General features: G+C 40.8%; 1 protein-coding gene across 1 annotated transcript in view; it reads left to right on the forward strand.

The window, feature by feature from the left end:
- caskin1 (CASK interacting protein 1) overlaps positions 1-20,000 on the forward strand; it is a 103,356-nt gene that overhangs the window by 47,868 nt on the left and 35,488 nt on the right. The window contains exon 2 of the mRNA XM_022747921.1: positions 8,941-8,992. Coding sequence (XP_022603642.1) covers positions 8,941-8,992 — 52 coding nt within the window. The remainder of the gene's footprint in view (positions 1-8,940; positions 8,993-20,000) is intronic.

Below are 20,000 nucleotides of genomic sequence, written 5' to 3' on the forward strand. Positions count from 1 at the left end.
TGTGTGTGTGTGTGTGTGTGTGTGTGTGTGTGTGTGTGTGTGTGTGTGTGTGTGTGTGTGTGTGAGAGAGATGTGAGCAGATGGCATGTGTGTGCTACCTGCTCACAGAGCTCTGACCAGGAAGTGTTGAGGAGAGAGGAAGCATAGAGAGTCAATGAGGATCAAACAGCTCCTGCAGTTACCATGCTGACACACAGACACACACACACACACACACAGAAACACACACAGTGACAGGCAGCTGGTAGTATTTACGTATATGCAGATAAATTATTAATACTAATTAACTACAGGTTAATGAACTTGTTCACAAATCACTGTAGTGTCTGTATTTGGTTTGGATGTGAAGCTGCCTGTCACTGTGTGTGTGTGTGTGTATGTATACACTCATGATACAGCACTTTGTGTGTGTGTGTGTGTGGAGGCCGATTAACTTTGTGTGTGTGTGTGTGTCTGTGTGTGTCTGTGTGTCTGTGTGTGTGTGTGTGTGTGTGTGTCTGTGTGTGTGTGTGTGTATACACTCATGATACAGCACTTTGTGTGTGTGTGTGTGTGTAGGCCGATTAACTTTGTGTGTGTGTGTGTGTCTGTGTGTGTCTGTGTGTCTGTGTGTGTGTGTGTGTGTGTGTGTCTGTGTGTGTGTGTGTATACACTCATGATACAGCTCTTTGTGTGTGTGTGTGTGTGTAGGCCGATTAACTGTGTGTGTGTGTGCATCCGGCAGACAGGGAATGATGTTGGCAGAGCTCCCATTATTACCCACTCTGTCCTTATATGATGTCTTGTACAGAGTCTCTGTCCTTATTTGATGACACGGGGGCGGCCATGTCCTTTTATGATGTCAGAGAATAAGAGGGAGGTCACTGAGTGCATGGAGTCCAAGGCAACACTAGTATGCGGTGCACACACACGAGCACACAGGCATGAAGGAGAGAGCAACATTTTGAATTTTGGATGAATTTTAGCAACTACTGTGGTAACAATGCTAAATTTATGTTTTCCTGGCAGGTGAATCTTTATATAAACCCACAGCTTCTTTGTGTGCTTATTTTAATTGTATTAAAAACATTTGTTTTTAAGGCCTGCAGTGACCTAGGTTAGAAAGTTATTGTGCGCTTGTTTAGCATTCCCCAGGGCTAATTAGGTGACACAGGCTAGTTCACATGGAGATGCAAAATTAGACTTTTTTTCTAATCACTGTATGAAACCACTAAGTGGTGAAAAGCTTGAGGAGACTGTTGGACAATGACAAAAAATGTTTAACCTGCAATAACTCATTTTGGGCTGCACGGCTGCAAACACAACAGTGACAAATCATCTGTCACCTTTTTAGCTGATATGACAAACTTGTTAGCAAACAGTTACTCATCTACACTGTATCTAGCAGATACTGAGCAACATTATCATTCATTAGGAGCCACCTGACGAATGTAAGTGAAATATTCACTCACTCTTTAGTTGCTAACAGCTTCAGCATGTTTCCAGCTAGCTAACGTTATCTGTTGTTTGGTGTTGGAAAGGTTTTTAGAGCAGCCTCCTGCTGTGGATGAAAACACAGATAAACATGGGCAAAGTAAAACCAAAAAATGAACACAGTGACTTTTAAAAAAGTCTGAACTCATTATTTATTTTGGGCAGCAGCCACGACCTATTATATGCTTTTAAATGATTTGTCTTTGGGAAGTATCTGAGACATTCAGGAATTTAGTTTGAATGGATTAAAAATGTCGAACTGTGGTCAGGCTGTTGTAGAAATACCTGAGAACTTTGACTTTAAATAAGTGTAAAACCAGCCTACTTCAGTGTACTATGTTACCATCTCCCACCTAGAAGTAATTTGTTTGGGTGGGTGGCAGGTGGGTTCTTTATGTATAGCCTTGATACAGATGACATCAGAGCCGATCTGCCCATCACTATACGGGCGATAATTCTCTCAGGCTTCAGACTGATCCCTCTTCGCAAATGAAGTTAAGACAGCTAAGGCAAAACCCACTGCTTTGACAATGTGTCTGTTTTATTTCATTGCGTTTCTTCTGATATGGTCACCCCCTCGATGAGTCACTACTTTAGCTGCCCTCGTCTCCGCAGCCATTGCAGCTAAGGCTCATGGGTATTGTAATTGGAGCTGCCAGCCTTATGAACCCAATGGACAAAACATGGCTTTTTAGAGACAAAGATGAAATAATTAAAGCTGATTTAGACTTGTGATTTTCTATGATAAGTGAAAATGATACAGTAGATTCATATAATTAAGAGGCACCTTTTGAAATGTATACTGGGCTTAGGATCAATAGAATTACAAAAGTCAAAAGGCAAAGGGGGAAAAAAATCACCTTTTGCCAGTTTTGTCTGCTCAAAGGTCAATAAAAAGACATTTCTCAGAGTAGGGAAAACTTAAACCGACATGAGAGTGTAGTTTTACAACATTCCTGATTTGATTCTTCTGGGTAATGTTCACAGGAAAAGAGTCTACCTTAATAATGCAGGATGAATGCATGAAGACAGACCCTGCTACAACCTCCTGCCAAAGTAATTTTACTGCCACAATCGAGGAACACAGAGAGAGAGAGAGAGAGAGAGAGAGAGAAAAGAAACACTATCACCTTTCTCATTTGTGGACCTGGAAGGAGGGATGCCACTGGAATAAACGGAGTGAAAATGAAGAAAGGGGGGTGGGGGTGGAGAGGTGAGGGAAGTAGTCAGAGGAGGGGAAAGGGGGACAGATCGATCAGAGCCAAGACAACAGGTCTACTTTCAGAGAGCACTCCAGAGTCCAGCACACTATTTTCCATCCTCACTGCCAGGGAGAAAAAGAGAGGAAGAGAGGAAGGAAAGAGAAATTTGGGGAGACAGGAGAAGGCAGTGAGCTAACAAGAAATCGTCCTTTCCTTTCCTTTCCTTTTCTTTTTTTTGTAATGTAAATGTATTTCAGGATAGAACAAAATAAACTCCCTTGTTGTCTTTATACTAGAAACAGTCTTCCCCAGGATACATATTATATAACAGCACGGCATATTAAAAGAAGCAGGGACATTGTTCCCTTCTCCTCTCCCAGGAGGATGAGATCAGCCCATTTTTGCCACGGGTATGAAAACACATAATCAGCAGACTGCGAATAATTCCCCCTAAAAAAACATGTAGTCTCTTCTTTTACCTTCACTGCATCTATCTCTTACTCGGAATATGAATTTATCTGACCTTTTTAAACGCGCACGCTCGCTCATGCATAGACACTACAATTAAAAACCCATCATGCCTTTCAGCTCTAAATGACCTTTGACATTTACTGGGGTGTGCTCACAGGAAGCGATCGATACCCCTTCAGGATAGACACACAAAACAGAGCAGAGTGGGCAGAGTTGACTGTGCCGTTAACTTATCTCTGAGTTGGTGGATTGCTTTCCTCCAGAGTGTCTCACACACACACGCACACACACACACTAAAATGTTTATATACTTGTGAATATGGTGCTGAGGTCAAAGAGGAACCATTTCAGAAGTAAGAAAACCTCATTTAAAATCACATAAACATAAATAATAATGCAAATTACTAAAAATCCAGCCCTTGAACATAACCTGACTTAACAGTAATTGTGCTGTGAAAGGGATGACGGTTTTAGCTACGCTAGCAGCATGGCCTGTAGGGATATGTTAGATGATAGGTTGGTCCAAATTTTGGTCCAAACCCAAATATGTCAACAGACGTTGGATGGATTTTCATGAAATTTAAGTTTGATTATCCCTTAATTCTTCATCATCGGATCAAAAATGTGTTGAATACTTTAGCCAAATTAAAAATACCTACCAAACTAATGGCATTTCCATTGTCCCTAGCTGTCTGTGATCTAATTAGCAATTGTTAGTATGCTAACACAAAATATGATGGTGAACATAGTGAACGATAAAGAAGCTATTTGTAAGTTTTGCTATTGCCATGTAGCCAGCATTAGCATTTGCATTAACACCTGTTTACTTACCAGTCTACTCCTTTACTCACTAAGAGCTGTCTGCAGTGGTGCAAAGCAATGCCAATGTTAACTCTTGTTTAGCATGCTAACCAGCTAACCCCAGCCTGTCTTGTCACTTTCTGATAGCACGTATAAGGCGTAGTGCTGCTCAGAGGGCGTATTATAACCTCCTGTCTTGTAAACACAACAATGTCCGCAGCTTTTGTCAAGCGACAATCACCACCACCAGCTCCCGGCAAGAAACCAGATTCATCGGCAGAGAAAACTTACAAATAGCCCCTTTTAAACCTGCTACAAATGAGCACGTTAGCATTGTTATCAGCATGCTGAAGTTACCATTAAGCTGTGTCGCAGAGCCTCACAGAGCCACTAGCATGGTTGTAGGCTCTTTAACAACAAATAATAATGTTAGACAGAAAAGATTACAGAAGTGAGCAGGGGAGCTGTAATGTTTTCTTTTTTTTTAACAGTGGTTTACATAGTTAATATGTCAAGATTTCAAATTGTAAAAAAAATAGTACAGAATAGTACATCCCTTATTTTTACATTTTGAATATTTCATGACATTCAAAACCATTTCATATTGAATGCACCACATATTTTAACATATTTTTGCTTCATACATACTTGAAAAGTTGCCCCTTGTTACACGCTCTGCTTTTGTATTTGACTCATTCTTGAAGCTGATTCTATCATCACCATTTGCTGCATCTATCATTTGTATTTACTGCTGCTGAAATGGTCAATTTCTCTGGCTTATGCAACCCACTTGTTTATGTTGTATTTTTCACTTTGTCTTTCGCTTTATCTTTTAAAGGAAGGCAGCATGCCAAGATCCTGACTGGCATATACACAGAGAAGAGCCTCCCCCAAATCCCCAAGGGCTCAACATTTTTAATAACATTTATTTTAGACTTTATAATAACAGATTTTAATTTCTCAGTTTTTTAAAGATTGCTTGCCTCAAGCCTTTCCAGAGAAGTTTTCCGTCTGTGTTGAAAGTTTATTTTCTGATTACCACAAAACTTTTAAATTGCTATGGTTTTAAACTGGTGAAGATCTTTGTCTTTAATTGTATTTAATTATATTCAGTTTCGGTTTTACAGTGTAGATGCTGCCCCCCCCCCCCCCCCCCCCGCCCGTACCGTCCGTACCGTCCCGTCCGTAGCCCGTCCGTCTGGCAGATCTAGGCTGGTAGAACACAGGAAACACCTATGGGTGCTGTCAGATGCTTTTATAGTGACTCCAATTAACCTGCAGTCAGATGTGTGTAATAATGTATACTCTTTTTTTTGTGCATTTAAGCATACATGCCATTTTTTTGTTTGGACATGATTGTGTATGGGTGTCCACAGTATTTGTGTGTGTGCCCTATGTGTGTGTGTGTGTGTGTGTGTGTGTTTTTCTAATGAGGCTGTAGCACTGTGGGTGTGGAGTGTTGGAGTGCTTTGAAGAAGTGTGTTTTTCGGCTGGCTGTCCTCTTCATAACCATGGTTTCACTGTTTGTTTTGACTGTCTACTCTGTTGCTGTCCAGTATCTCTGAGCAACACACACACACACATGGACACACTGATGCAATAGCAAAAACTTTTACATGAGGCATTCATCACCGTGTTTGTGTTATATTCCAGGTTTGTATGTGTGTGCGTATGTGCGTGCATGGGTGTGTGTTCAGCCGATGGTATCTAAATTGTTCACCCTCATTAGTCTGCTGAAAATGATCAATATATTCAATTGGCTCTTTGCACACTGCACACAGGACTGTTTAAAGCTTTTTATGCTGGTCTGAATTAACTGAACTTTTGCTGGTTCAACTTTAGTATTGCCACGTTGCAGTATAGTGTAATATTGCATATCTAATTACTGGCCATCCTTCTTATGTAGTCACTGTCTAAAAGTGCCTATGCTGAAATATTAATGACTCATCATATGTTATTAATAACTATGAGATAAGATATAATCATGTAGAGTTTGGAGGGTGGTGTCTTTTCTTAGCCTTTCCAAAACCAAAAATACAAAAGCTAACATGCAATACATTATTAATGCTGTAATTCTTCAAGATGGATCAACTGGTAGGGATGCTAACATTTTTCCTGAGACGCTTTAGCTGCAGTTGTTTAGCACAGTATCATGTATGTAGCTGTCAAATTCATATTTATGAGCCTTTATGAGGGGTCTTGCTTTGAAATGGAAAGAGTAAAAAGTGAATCAAACACAGTGTTTTTAATGAACTCACAGAGCTATTGTTAGCATAATTAGCCAGCTAGCTACAGCTGATACAATCTGCCAGCAACAGTTGTCATTTCAGCTGCCACCGTTGACAGTCACCTATTAGAAAACAAGAGACCTGCTTTTGTCCTAATTATTGTAATTATTGATGGTAAACCTTTCACCGTGATCAACTGTGTTGTGTGAAAACGAAAAGCTTGACAGATGTAGCAACAGTTAGCTTAGTGAACGGACAATACGTCAAGTTCATGGTCATTCCCTTTAAAGTCGTTGAAAAGGCATTTTGGGAAATGGAGGATATTGATAAATGACACAGAGGAGTCAGCTTGAGGAAACCTGCCTCCATCAAACAGAAAGTGGAATGAGTTTGCAGGGCGTATCTTTCCTGTAACTTGTAAAAACCAGATGCAACTTTTCCCCTCAAAGGTCTGTCATGAAGACACCGTCAGATTAAAGGAGGGGATTTTTGCCTTATTGCAAAGGGTGTCACCATTTTCCTGTCGCATAACAGGGCTGCACAGAGGTAGGGGTCATGTCTAAGGGCTAGTGGCCGTGACGTCACGAGGTCAAAAGGTTACGGCTGGCAGCTGCTGGACAGATGTAAGAGACCGTAGACAAACACTGTGTGTGTTTCTGTGTATGAGCATGTTTTGTTCTTTTTTGGGAAGAAGCCAGTCATTGTGTGGTGCTTATCAGTGATATCCTAAATTATAAAATACTCTCTTCTATCATTTTCTGTCGTTTCATGTTTGTTTTTCTGGCCTTTTTCAAACTTTTCTTCATTTTATCACCATTCACCGCACCTTAGTATTACTGTAATGCATGTTAGTCGATGCATATCAGGTTCTGTGGCATTACACCCCTCTTACAACAAGTACACACAAAGAGGATGTAGAAACCTCCTGGTCCATGTGTGTGTGTGTGTGTGTGTTTTAGAGATAGAGTGTGTGAGTGAATCCCTGCATTTAGTGGCCAGAAATAGCCGGTTAGGAAATCAATGTTCCTCTGCCAGTGGCGCTGGGAGCTGTCTCCTCTACAATAGAGGGACTGTCCTGTTTCCTGCACCCTGGAGGGAGTGTGTGTGCATGTGTGTGTTTGTGTGTGTGTGTCTGTGTGTCTGTGTGTGTGTGTGTGTGTGTGTGTGTGTGTGGGTGCAAAGAGAGAAAGAGTAGAAAGAGAGAGTGCAGGCTCATCTTTATCTTCTGTGCTGCATCGTCAGCTAACAGGAGACAAAAACAGAGGGCATAAAATGAAAAATAATGTGGGTGACAGTAGCAAAATGTTGTGTTAGTAGACTTAATACAGTCTTACACTTTTATGTGTGTGTATATGAGTGTCTTCTTTCAGTGTATATACAGTATGTGTGTTAATACATGTTTGTGTGTTAACAATTGGCGCTAATAGGCATCAGTGCCTAACCAGCATATCATGACAAAGCTCATCGACCCTGCCGTTAGTTTTCTCAGTTGTGACATTGCTCTGGCTGCGAGCCACTCGCCGTGATGGAGAGAGTGAGCGAGTGAATCAGTGACATCATCACTGTGAGGACAGAAAAAATCAAACTGATCCAAACCCATGAGCTGCATGAAGACGCACTTCAAGCTGTATGATGATGTCACTGAATTTGGAATAAAGCACATTCATATGTGCACAAAATGTTAAAGAAATACTTTACATTTACTTAAAGGGAGAACATGGGGATTATGACTTAATGCTGGCAAATTAAAGCCAAAGAGAGTAATGCCCTCCAGTCTGGCAGGAACTTAAATTTGTTATTATAATATAATTTTTACTCTTGCCTAACCATAACATAACTAAATCTTCTTATTTAGGTAGTTGTTGCTGTATTATTGTCCATGCCATTAATATTATCTGATATTTTTCTGATTTTTCTGTCATGTGCAGGAGAAACTGCGTCTCGTATTTGCGTTATTATCATATATTTCCATTATTTCCATTCCAAGACAGATTTACATTCTGATCTTTATTGCAGACTATGTTGTTTGTTCACAACCTACACAGCTTTAATGTAAATACATAATGCAGTGCCAGCATCTGCACTCAAGTGTGACGTGTTTCAAAAGTCGGTTTAAATTTATTCATGAGGAGCATTTAACCAACAGCTCAGTCACAAAATGGTTTTTCAAAGCTGGCACCAGCGTGTTGTGCACTCACAACAACACAACATGAGGCCAAAGGGATGCAATGAAGTCATGTGCAATACATTCATTTCAACACATAAAACATTTTATTTGACTTTAATAACATTTTGTTATTTGACCTGGAAAGAAAGGTGCTGTGCAGCTGTAGTGTATTTATGACGATGATTTCTGTCTGTGAGTTTTGCATGTGAGATCCATCCATGTGAACTCGCTCCATGTCTAACTGCACACAGTAGCCTGCCTGCTCTGAGTGATGTAAATATTCTGAATGGCAGACATATTATCACCGTGGGGGTCTGAACTCGAGGAAATGACATTCTTTCCTGCAAAGAGCAGACGAGGAAATATGAAGACGATATGACTCATGACGAACAACGAGGGGAAAAATGAAAAAATGAAAGATGATGCTTCCTTGGCTTGAAGACTGACTACAGAATACTCATCCCATATGATACTGTAAACATAAACATTAAACACAGCACTGATTGCTGTGTTACATCATAAAAAGGCATCATCCAGCTATCACTTAAGTTTATTGGCTGCAAAAATCAATTCACGTTTCACTTTATTTGTGTTTCAGAGCTCCTCGGTTCTGCAAAGAAAGTGAATGTCAACTTCCAGGATACAGATGGGTGAGTTCCTCTCTTACATCTCCCACACATCTCTCATTCGTTTCCATTATCATTGTCTGGGTCTCTCCTCCTCCACCTCCTCCTCCTCTGCCCCTGCCTTTTAACATCCACCCTCTTTCATTCCCCCCTCCCATCGTCCTCCTGGTCCCATTCATATGAAAGCTGCATTATCATGGCAGTTTTACTTCTGCCTCCATAGTATTAAAAGCTGAAGGATTAGCCCAGATACCATCAGCTAAAATTCAGTCTAGAATGGTGTGTGTGTGTGTGTGAGTGTGTGTGTGTGTGTGTGTGTGAGTGAGAGAGAGAGAGAAAAAGGAGTACTAATGGTATGATTTCATGATATTAGTTGTTACATACATGTCTCCCTGTGACCTCCTGTGTCTCATTTGCCATTAAAAGCTTTGCGTGTGTGCAGTATGTGAGTGTGTGCAGTATGTGAGTGTGTGCAGTATGTGAGTGTGTTCCCATGTGAGCACTAGTTTGTGAGTCACTGCTTGAAACCAGTAAAACGACAACACACAAAACATCAGATGGAGAGCTGTGGCCCCTCGCCCTTGTGATCTGTGGCAGAGACAATTGTGTGAGTGTGTGATCTGCAGGTTTAAGACCATGGATGGATTAACCACTGAGGGGTAAAAAATTTTTTGTTGGCCCCTCAATGACCCTGTATATGGCAGTTTCATTATTTTAACAGGCAGCGCCAGTACTCTGCAAAATTTAGTTGCTTAATTGATTAATCGTTTCATTTTTTAAATTTTTTTTTGCCAAAATGCCAAAAATTGACTGGAACCAGCTTCTCATGGGTGAATATTTGCTTGTTTCCCAGTTTTCAATAATAGTAAATTCAACATCTTTGGGTTTTTCACTGTTGGTCAGACAACAAAGGTCATTTGAATATGTGAACGTGGACTTCAGGGAATAATCCAATCAATCAGTTATTAAGGAAAACAGTTGTCAGATGTATTTAATATAATAATTGTTGGTTTCAACCTTTCTAAATTGTACGAGTATGACAGTGATCATATGCTGTGGCCTTTGTGTTGCCTCAATGCAGCTGAGCACCTATAAAAGATCAGATCCCTTTCCGACCAAAATCATTGTAGGAACTATGGAACCAGGGGAGACAAACTCAGGAACTAAACAAGACATTGTGAGACCGATGATAGATTAAAAAATAAGAGCAGTGTTTGAAAAGCTCAGTCATCATGTTACTCTTTGTATTTACTCTGATGTTTGATTTTGATTTAATGGATGAAGAACATGCAGAGGTGGACAGGGAGATTGAGATCTGAGTGTTTTATGGTTATGATGATGATCTCTTCCTCACTTGCTCCCCTGTCCGCCCATCGTCTATAATGATACTAGTTTCACCCCATTCTTCATTATTTTGTGAATGAGGGGGTACTAAAGTTGCAGTTGACATGGTGTCTGTGTTTAACCAACCAGTGACGTTCAGGCCCACAAATTCCCTAAAGCCCCAGAACTCCTGTACAATCAGACACGTACGACCTTGGAGAAGAGACTTATTTTACAAGTAGAACTAATGTTCAGGAACTAGATTAAGTCCCTCCAGTCAAAGTGCAGCCTTTTTTTTTTTCTTTTTTTTTTGCTCCACTGGAGGCGTTCCAGCAGGCTGCTCCTCAGCTGCCACATTCCCAGTATAGTTTAGAGCTGCTTTGCCGACCTTGTTTGCATTTGAGCAAAACGCAGCTCATTTAGGATCCACAGATACTTTGTGGTTGCACTTTACTCATTTTAATTACTTACAACTGTGTTGTCTGTATTTTCTGAACAGTGCTCATTAGAAGAGGGGAAATTCACCGGCTTGTTTTACAGACTTTGGAGGGGACGTGACATAAACAAACAAAAAAAAATAGTAAATATGTGTCATTTAGTGTTAATTTTAAGTCCGTTATACAGTCATTTATACCTGCACGAGAGAGTCAGTTCCTTGCATGCGAAACAGGCTCTGGAAATGATGTCGTGATGCAGTGGGACATTGGGGGTGAGAGAGACATCACTCTCATCACCATCATCAAAACAGCTTCTTTTTTTTCTTTTTCTTTTTTTTTTACAGACTTAGAGAAAACAAGCCAAGGAGCACTGAAGCTGTGCCAGATGCTCCTGGTGGTCATCATCATTTTCTCCATCAATTTGGCTCGTACTGTATCTGTTTATCCATGATGCATGTGTGTCTGCTGCACAACAAAAGACAGAACAAAATTCCTCCACCCACTGGTCTTGCCAGCTCCAACCCTTGTGAGAATAAATTAAACTGAGCTAAAAGACTGCAAACTATGCCGAATAAAGTGGTTTGTGTAAAGATAAAGATCAAAAGTAATCCTCACAGAGCGGCTTTGCCACTCTGAGTGATAGTGAACAGTGTAATCTAATTAGTGTGTTTACTGTTATTGCCTCTTTGCCCCTTAATTCCTCTCACAGTATTAAGTGCTTCATGTAGGCTGCTGCTAACATGGCGGCGTGTGGTTGTCTGCTGCACAAACAAGTCATGAGTGTTGTTTGTGATAGAAATGCATGTATCATGTTAAGTGTTAATCTATAATGAGCACACAGTGTAAACGAGTCTGCACAAGCGTATTCATTTCAGATTCATTTACTCTCCCTGGCAGTCACTCGGAGACTCGTTATGAACTCACTCTGCAGAAGAAAATCTTAATTGGGATATTTCAGCGCAGTTTTTTCCTCGTCTGCAGCGTGTGTGTAGAAAACATCATTTCCTAAGTGGTGTCAATCAGCTGGTTTTGCACCGTCATTAAAAGCAGCAAGAATCCAACAAAAGCTGGTCATCATTTTAATGTTGTTATAATTAGAAAACAGTAGTAGTAGCAGGAGGTAGGAGCAATGTGGAGAGAGTGGTGATGGAGACGGTGATATGCAGCGGAGAAATGAACAGAAAGAGAGACGCTATGTCACACATACATGTTAGGACGTCATAGGAGATGGGAGACATGACAACAACAAAGCACAAAGAGTGTGCAGAGGATGAAGATTCCTCTTTATAAACCCTGACAAGGAGATTCCCATTGAGGCTGACGAGTACATTACAAGAGAGCTCCAGTACAATTATATATGCACTGTGCTGTATGCAGGACTCAGTTTGTGCTGGATCCTGTTGTAAAAGGATCTGGGACAGCCCACTGTTCTGTTGGATCCTTTGTCACTATCAAAATCTGCCGGCTAAATACATTTTGTGTAATATTTAATGTCATCTGTTCTGTTACTCATACAAAACATAAAACAACCGAATTAATTGGATGAAGATACATGTGACCATTGCTAAGCTGTTGTTTCAGAACCATGGACAGGGCTGTTTGTTTTGTGTGTGTGTGTGTGTGTGTGTGTGTGTGTGTGTGTGTGTGTGTGTGTGTGTGTGTGTGTGTGTGTTGTGTGTTGTGTTCTATGTGTTGTGTTTTTATTTTTCAGCCCCAGTTCCTCCCTCTCTGTGTTCCCGGACCTCCTGATTTACAAATTAAAGCAGTTGACTGTATGTGAGCGTGTTTATGCACTCGCTCAAGCGGAGAGGTTCACAATATGAAAACACAGACAGAAACTCTTTTTGTCCCTTCTCTCGAAATAAACACATAGAGGGAAACAGCATGTATTTGGAACCAGGCATACGAGAAGCACATTTAGTATTCACGTATTCATACAGTAGCAGCAGAGACTCGGCCTCGAAGAATCTGGTTCACCTCAAATAAACCTGCACTTGGCAGCTCACAAGGAAATGTTACAAAAACAGTAACAGTGATCAGCAAATACATAGTTGAAAAGATTAATGATTCATTATAAAAACCAAACTTTCTTTCCAGATGCAAATTTCATTTTCTGGTAACTGCCTCAACTACAAACTATAGGCTACCTCTGCGTTAGCTTAGTCCCCTATGCAATTTGATAATGTGCTAAAATCATAAACTATTTTATTTTTTATTTTAACTTAATTTAATGTGATCGGTTTATTTGATCCAGTTTAATGGCTGAGCTGGAAGCCACTGAGTAGATGTTGTATCGTGGTGCACTTTGAGAACCTTCTCAATTTTATTTTTTTTAATAACTTTAATAACTCAAACTTTAGCAAGACATTCAGTCTCTTAGGTCAAGTTTGGACTGAACCACTATAGGATGTGGGACTGCTTGTTTAGTCCCCTGCTGCAAACTTGGTTGTGACCAAGCGGCATTCTCCGAGGCTGGAAAATAAAGCCACCACTGAAGTACTAAAAACTGCAATTACTAGACTAGAGTCTGTCGAGTCTGTCTGCAGAAATAAACACGTTTACAGCCTGATACAAAAAACGGTTTTAGTCTCTGTTGCTAATTTCCTCCTTCATGACAACTGTACAGGAAGTGAATTTTTATATAACTCAACTGTTTAAATATTGTTATGGCTTAAAGTTAGGTTTTGAGGGTGAGGGCGTGGCCACTTTGAGTGACAGAGTGCCACAAACCGGCATGAACCCATTTTTGGATTAGCTGGGAGTTAGGGGCGGAATCAGGCACTGCCAAGATGGCAATGGCGATGGCGGAGCAGCACACTCTGAGCAGCACACTCTGAGCAGCTCACTCTGAGCTTCAAAACCTATGGGTGAACACACACACACACACACACACACACACACGTCCACACAGTTATGTACAGGACGAGTGACAGACTCTGATTAGCAAACAACAAAGACACAAGACAATGTGATATATGAGCCAGAAGCTGACACACACACATGTACACGTACACACACACACACACACACACGTTAACATGTTTGTCACAGAGGAGGCTTATCTGTACTGCACACCGGGGGGGTAGACAGTCTTTCTTCCCTCCCTGTCCAGTGTGTGATTGTTGCAGCAGTGTGTTTTGTGTTTTGAGAAGAACCAAGAAACACAAAAAAGCTCTCATTACTGAAAATAGGTCAAAGCGAGTGTGTCTGTGTATGTGTGTGACAGGTGAAGAGCAGCGGTCTAAAGCTTGTTTACAGGGTGATTGTGCAGCAGCAAAATAACATGAAAAGACTGTGTGTGTGTGTGTGTGTGTGTGCGTGCGCGTGTGTGCGTGCGCGTGTGTGCGTGCGTGTGTGTGCGTGCTGACAATGCAGAGGGGATCAAGCCAGTCACAGATATGTATAAAAATACACAGACAGAGAGGGAAGGAGAGGAGAAAGACAAGCAGCCTTTGAGAGGATCGTAAGAGAGACAAAGATGAACAATGGAGATAAATGAAGCAGCAGCCGATGTGAGACTGTAAAACCAGGACATGAAACAGAGTTTGGTTTCAGAGGCAGTGATGCAGCGGTGTGTTGGTACATGGGGCTCACTGTGGCCTCCATCGCTACATGAGCATCGTAAATGAGAGTGGTATAAATATATAATATAACAAAAGTGACAAATCCTCAGACAGATATCATGCAAATATGGAGAGAAGGCCGAGACCACAGATTACATTAAAGATTGTAACATGATTGGCTGCTTTGCTCTTTTTAAGTAGGTATACAGTGCATGGGGAAACCCACCAGCACAGAGGTGGTTATACAGTTAATGTAAAAATCTGCATATCCGCACCACTACAGTATGAGAGAGAAGAAAACTCGAGAGAGAGACGAGTAGAAACGCAGCGAGGGATCAGCCCGAGGACTCGGATGCAGAAGATGGGAAGACGAGTGATAGATTCATGGAGGGGAGAGTAGGTTAGAGGAGAGGAGACTGGAGAGGATGTACAGGAGGAGAAAGAGGGAGGAGAAGAGGGCAACAGAGAGATCTGGAGAGAGAAAGAGAGAGAGGGATTTGTGGAGGAGAAGAAGAGAAGGGAGGTATAAATATTGTATGGCAGGTTTTACTACTTGGCAAAAGTGAGGGCTTCCCTCCTTGTCCCCCATACATGTACCCCACTGACACACTCAGGGCTGCACACACCCACACACACACACACACACACACACACACAGCACACTGTATGTGTGTGTGAGTGCTGTTTTACTCAGCCCAGTGCAGCATTGTGTAACCATATCCTTGTTTAACCCTGGATGGGGAAGCGAGGGAAAGCAGACCCAGTCGTGAGATGCAGGAGTCGGTTATGACACAGATGTCTTCACTTGATATTTTATTCAGATGTTTAATCTCAGGCCTGTCAGGGTGTTTTACAATCCTGACTCCAACAGCACATTTACTTATTTATTCTTATTCTATATAAATACTAATATAGTCGGACCTAAAACAATAATCACTATTAGTTGTATAATTATCAGTAATAAGCAACAGAAATCATGGTCATTTTATCCGTGTGCTTTACATTACAGCAACAAGCAGAGGTGTAGTGGTGAGCCACGTATACCTAGCTCCAGACAGAAGGATTTACTGTACGCTCAACCTAAAAATAGCCAGAGACACGTCTCTTACCTTCATCTGTGGAGCTTGCAGAGACTGCAGCCAATCATGTTACAAGCGTTCATGTAATCTGTGGTGTGAACTGTGCACATGATACTTTTGTTCCCTGACTTTGGGATTAAAGGTGATGGTTCTCAGCAAGTGGGTCACAGCCAACTGTGGTCATTTTATATTCTCTCTTTTCTGAATGTACAGATGATGAACACAACCATGTAGTGAACTCTCGCTCACCCTCTCTCATATTCAATCCAAGGTTGAGCTCATGGTCGACCACTGTGGCCCTGATCATATCCGAGGCAACAGTCCTTCGTCGTCCTTCTCCCCCTCTTCCTCCTCGTACTCTCACTCCTTGACCTCTAGCTCTTGCTTCACCGCTGACTTCCATCCTCCTCCAGGACAGGAGCGCTCATCTGTGGCTGCTTTATCTACACCTGTGAGGAGTAGGTGCTGCCAGTTGGTAAAGAAAGGCTGGCATTGTGATTAGTGTTGTTTTCCAAAGGAGGAAAAGAGATTTTTAATTTTGAATGCTGTGCCTGAAGTTGCGTTTTGCAAAAAGAGGGATGTAGAAACTGAGTGTAACTCTGGTATGGAGGAATATAGTATATAAAATATAAGAAAATGTAACAATAACAAAACAAGAGTAGAGAACAAACTATCAAAAATGATCAATTATAAGTCTGTATATATATGTATTGAAGTAATACACAAACTGAAACTATAGACAGTAAAAGACTATGGGAAGTAGAAAGGGAATAGATAGGGGGAGTAGGGAGCAGAGGAATAGAAGAGAGGAAAATAAGACGAGAGTCAAAACAAGGAAAAGGAGAAGAGCAGGGAGAGAGAGAGGAGAGGAGGAGTGATGGGTGATCTGTAGTGAATAAACTGGAGCAGGACACTGTGGGAGTGCAGGACTCTTTAGTATGCTGCTCCGCACTCACAGTCACACTCAGACAGACACAGCTTTTTCTACATTGACACTTACACAGTTTACAGTGAGATATTCAGCTTTACATACATTGATATCTATGTCTATGTTTCTACTGCAGTTAGCGCGCTAACCAGCTCGCCCCGGCCTGTCTCGTCACTGCGCTGAAGACGTAGCGCTGCTCTGACGGTGTATTATAACCTCCTGTCTTGTAAACACAGTGATGGTGAAGCTCTTGTCAAGCGACAGTCGCCACCACCCGCTTTCAGAGGCAGAGAAAACTTACAAAGAGCCCCTTTTCAAATAGACTGCAGCTGACTTTTTAATGATTGTAGTTGGCTCGTTTGAAAATTAGACCGGTTTAACTAAAGCTAACAGTTATGGCTTATATTGTTTCTTACTCTTGGTAGTAAATTAGAAAGCCAGACATGCTCGTGTTAGTGTAGATAAACACTCTGTTATTACTTAAACATCTACTCCTCTGTCTTTGGTTAGCTACAGATGCTAAGCTATGATTAGACAGTAGCTTTTCAGAGGAGGGAGGGGCTTAGCAGATGACCAGCAGTGTTGCAAGGAGCACCCTGGTTATGGAAGGAAAAGTCTCATTCATTTTTCCCATAGGAAAAGTACATTTTTCACAGTTGGAGCACTTCTACAGGTTGGATGACACTCTGTCAGTTCAATCATCAGTCCACATGATCAATAAAAGTCAAAGATACAAGTTTTTGGGGTGAAGTTAACCACAGCTCCCAAGGTACATTTTCAGAAAGAAACATCCAGGCACTGAGTTTAAAATTCTGTCACGTGAGCCACAAAAGCTAAAGATTACGGTGTTCAGAGACCTGACAAGAGACAACAACAAAGCATTTTGAAATCCCTACCAATATGATTCACACCTCTGACTGGATTCTTCTTTGTAGCAACGATGGCCGAGGCTCATGGGTATTGTAGTGTTTGGAACCTGTCCGCCATGCCAAAATAAAATAGAAAATTTCACAGAAATGCAGTTGAGATACTTTCGTGGGGGCCGTGACATAAACCTGTAGGGTTGTTACCTTATCGGGATGAGCCCTAGGTTTCTTTTTTAAGAACATTAGAGAAACTGAAAGGAAAATTTAAATGGAAATACAAAATGGGCAAAACACCTCTGGCACCAGCGGCCCCTTCCACTTCTGCAATTCTATTACAACCAGAGATAACCTGCATATTGCTGTTTAAGTCGCTGTTTTTGTGTCCCGGTGTCCTTGTGTCTGTTTGTTTGTCTCCGTGCACCTGTAATCTGCTTCTTCTTATCTGGCTGGTTCCCTCTCCTTCCATCCATCTTTCTGTTAGCGTGTGTTTTATGATGGGTGATGTATGTATTTGTTTGTTCGTCTCTCTGCCCTTGCTGCTGTCTCATTGTAAGTCACCAGCATCAGCCAAACACCTTTGATATAAATGTATCTGCCTGTCACTGTCTCTGTTTTCAATTCAATAATTTGCACATTCTGTCTCAATCTTTCAGGCTGTCCACGTGTATCATATATATATATGTGTGTGTGTGTGTGTGTGTGTGTGTGTGTATGTATGTATGTATTATATATATTCCCGTTCTTGGGTTCCTGTTGTAATGCTGGTACACAACCACTGTAATCCCCACTCAGCTTTTACCCTTCAAATCTAAATCTACATTTCAGTTTGCAGATGATTTAGATGAAACACATCATGAAGAACCGACACATCTACATGACATGACTTCTTATATATAAAGATGGAAGAGGTTTCATTTCATTTCACTTGGAATAGACAGGGTTCAGATGATATAGATTGGAAAACTATACTCAGCAAATTTTGCTCTGTCAGGAATGTAGACAAGAAAATATGATATTGATTTCACAGGTGCGGACTATCGCCTGGGTTGGAGCATTATTCAGCCTTTTTAATGATGATGAATAGCAGCAGCTCCTGCTCCCTCCAGCTGGGGTCAAGGAAACCCTGGGTCCAGGGGAGTAAAGGAAAATGAGGATAGGTTTAATTATTAATGACTGCATTATCATTCACTAGAAGGTTGCACTCAAAACAATGACTTCACTTCACTTTTATCTCCCCAACCAAAAGCAGAGTAACAACTTTGGTTTAATCACCAGAAAGTTAGAAATCCCCACCTCCTACTAGAGAAAATTAAAGCTAACAGCCCCTCAGGTATAAATTCAAAGTAAAGTTGAGCCTGAGGACGTTCTCTGATAGTATAACACTGCTGGTTTTCTGTCAGCAAAAATACACTTGTTTAATAAAAGTTTAAAAGTATATTTCAACATTTCAGGAAATACCCTTGTTCACTCTCTTGCCAGAGCTTCGATAAGAAGATCTTGGCCACTCTCATGTCTGTAAGGTTAACATGTAGCTGGAGCCAGTAGCCGGTTAGCTTAGCTAGCCTGGCCCCAGATAATGCATATTCATTACCTCTCTACTCAGTGTGAAGTTATGGAAAAACAAACTGCCTTCATCCAAATTGTGGCTTTAGGTTTTTTTTAAGAATTACTATGTTCATGTTTTTCAAATTAGCAGAGCTGTATTAAAGAGATTCCCAACACTGATGAGGTTATAGAAAGGATGATTTTGCCCACATGTAAGGACACAGATATTGAAAGGCAAAGGTAAATTCCATGTTTTCAATGGAGATGTGACAGTCCTGTTACAACAACATCACTGCACAATACATCATCAAAGACACAGGGCGTGAATTGCAATTTAACATGTATGTGCATTTACTTTTTAGGCAATGGAAGTTATTTGCCAGTCTTAAGGCATGCTTACTGTACAGCCTGAGGCTATTCAACAATTTTGGCATCATATTATTGCATATAGATACTTAACGTAGATCAGGTTCTCAAAGTGGGGTCCTGAGACGCCCTGGGGTCCTTGAGGAGGTTCCTATCACTATAACTCCATCTATAAGTAACACAATGACATTAATCCAGCCTTCGTGAATGTTGTGATGTTCAGTTTTTGTTGAAACTGTTTAAGAAAGGTGCTTATTCAACTGTATGATCATTTTGGAGGATGTAGTTTGTGTTGTTGAATTATACTGAGTTAAAATAATAAGTTTATAATATTTAGTTTACCCTCATTGATATAAGCATGGTGGACAACAGGGCTGAACAATTAATCAAATTATTACTGAAATTGCAAGTGAGCTGCAGTTTTTTTGATAAAGATAAAATGTGTAACAACATTTTCATTATAAATGAAGCAATGAACCGGTGCTAAACAGATGCCCCCCACAAATCATATTCTCCCATGCAAGGGAACAAGACCCCAACAAAAAAATCACATCAGCATTTTTTTTTCCAGGGAAAATGAAATGCAAAAATGACCATCGCCTCCTAAAAATATCAGTCAAATAATTGCAATATGATTTTTTTTTTGCATGTCGTTCAGCCTCAGTGCACAAGATATTAGAAACATTTCTCTGTGTACTGCATTACAACTCAACAGCAACCTCCAAAATGACCATGAGACTGAATCAACACCTTAAAAACAGTGCGAACAAAAACTGCTACTATAACCTTCATGAAGGTTGCATTTATTACATTAGTGTTGGGTTAATTTTAGCTAGATGTACCCAATAAACTGGCAGCTGAGTGTATTTTTACTGTTACACATAAAGCTTATATATATATTTGAACAACACCAAAGAACAAGCAC

This window comes from Seriola dumerili, unplaced genomic scaffold, assembly GCF_002260705.1.
Source record: "Seriola dumerili isolate Sdu_G_001 unplaced genomic scaffold, Sdu_1.0 BDQW01000113.1, whole genome shotgun sequence".
In the NCBI taxonomy this organism is placed as follows: Eukaryota; Metazoa; Chordata; class Actinopteri; order Carangiformes; family Carangidae; genus Seriola; species Seriola dumerili.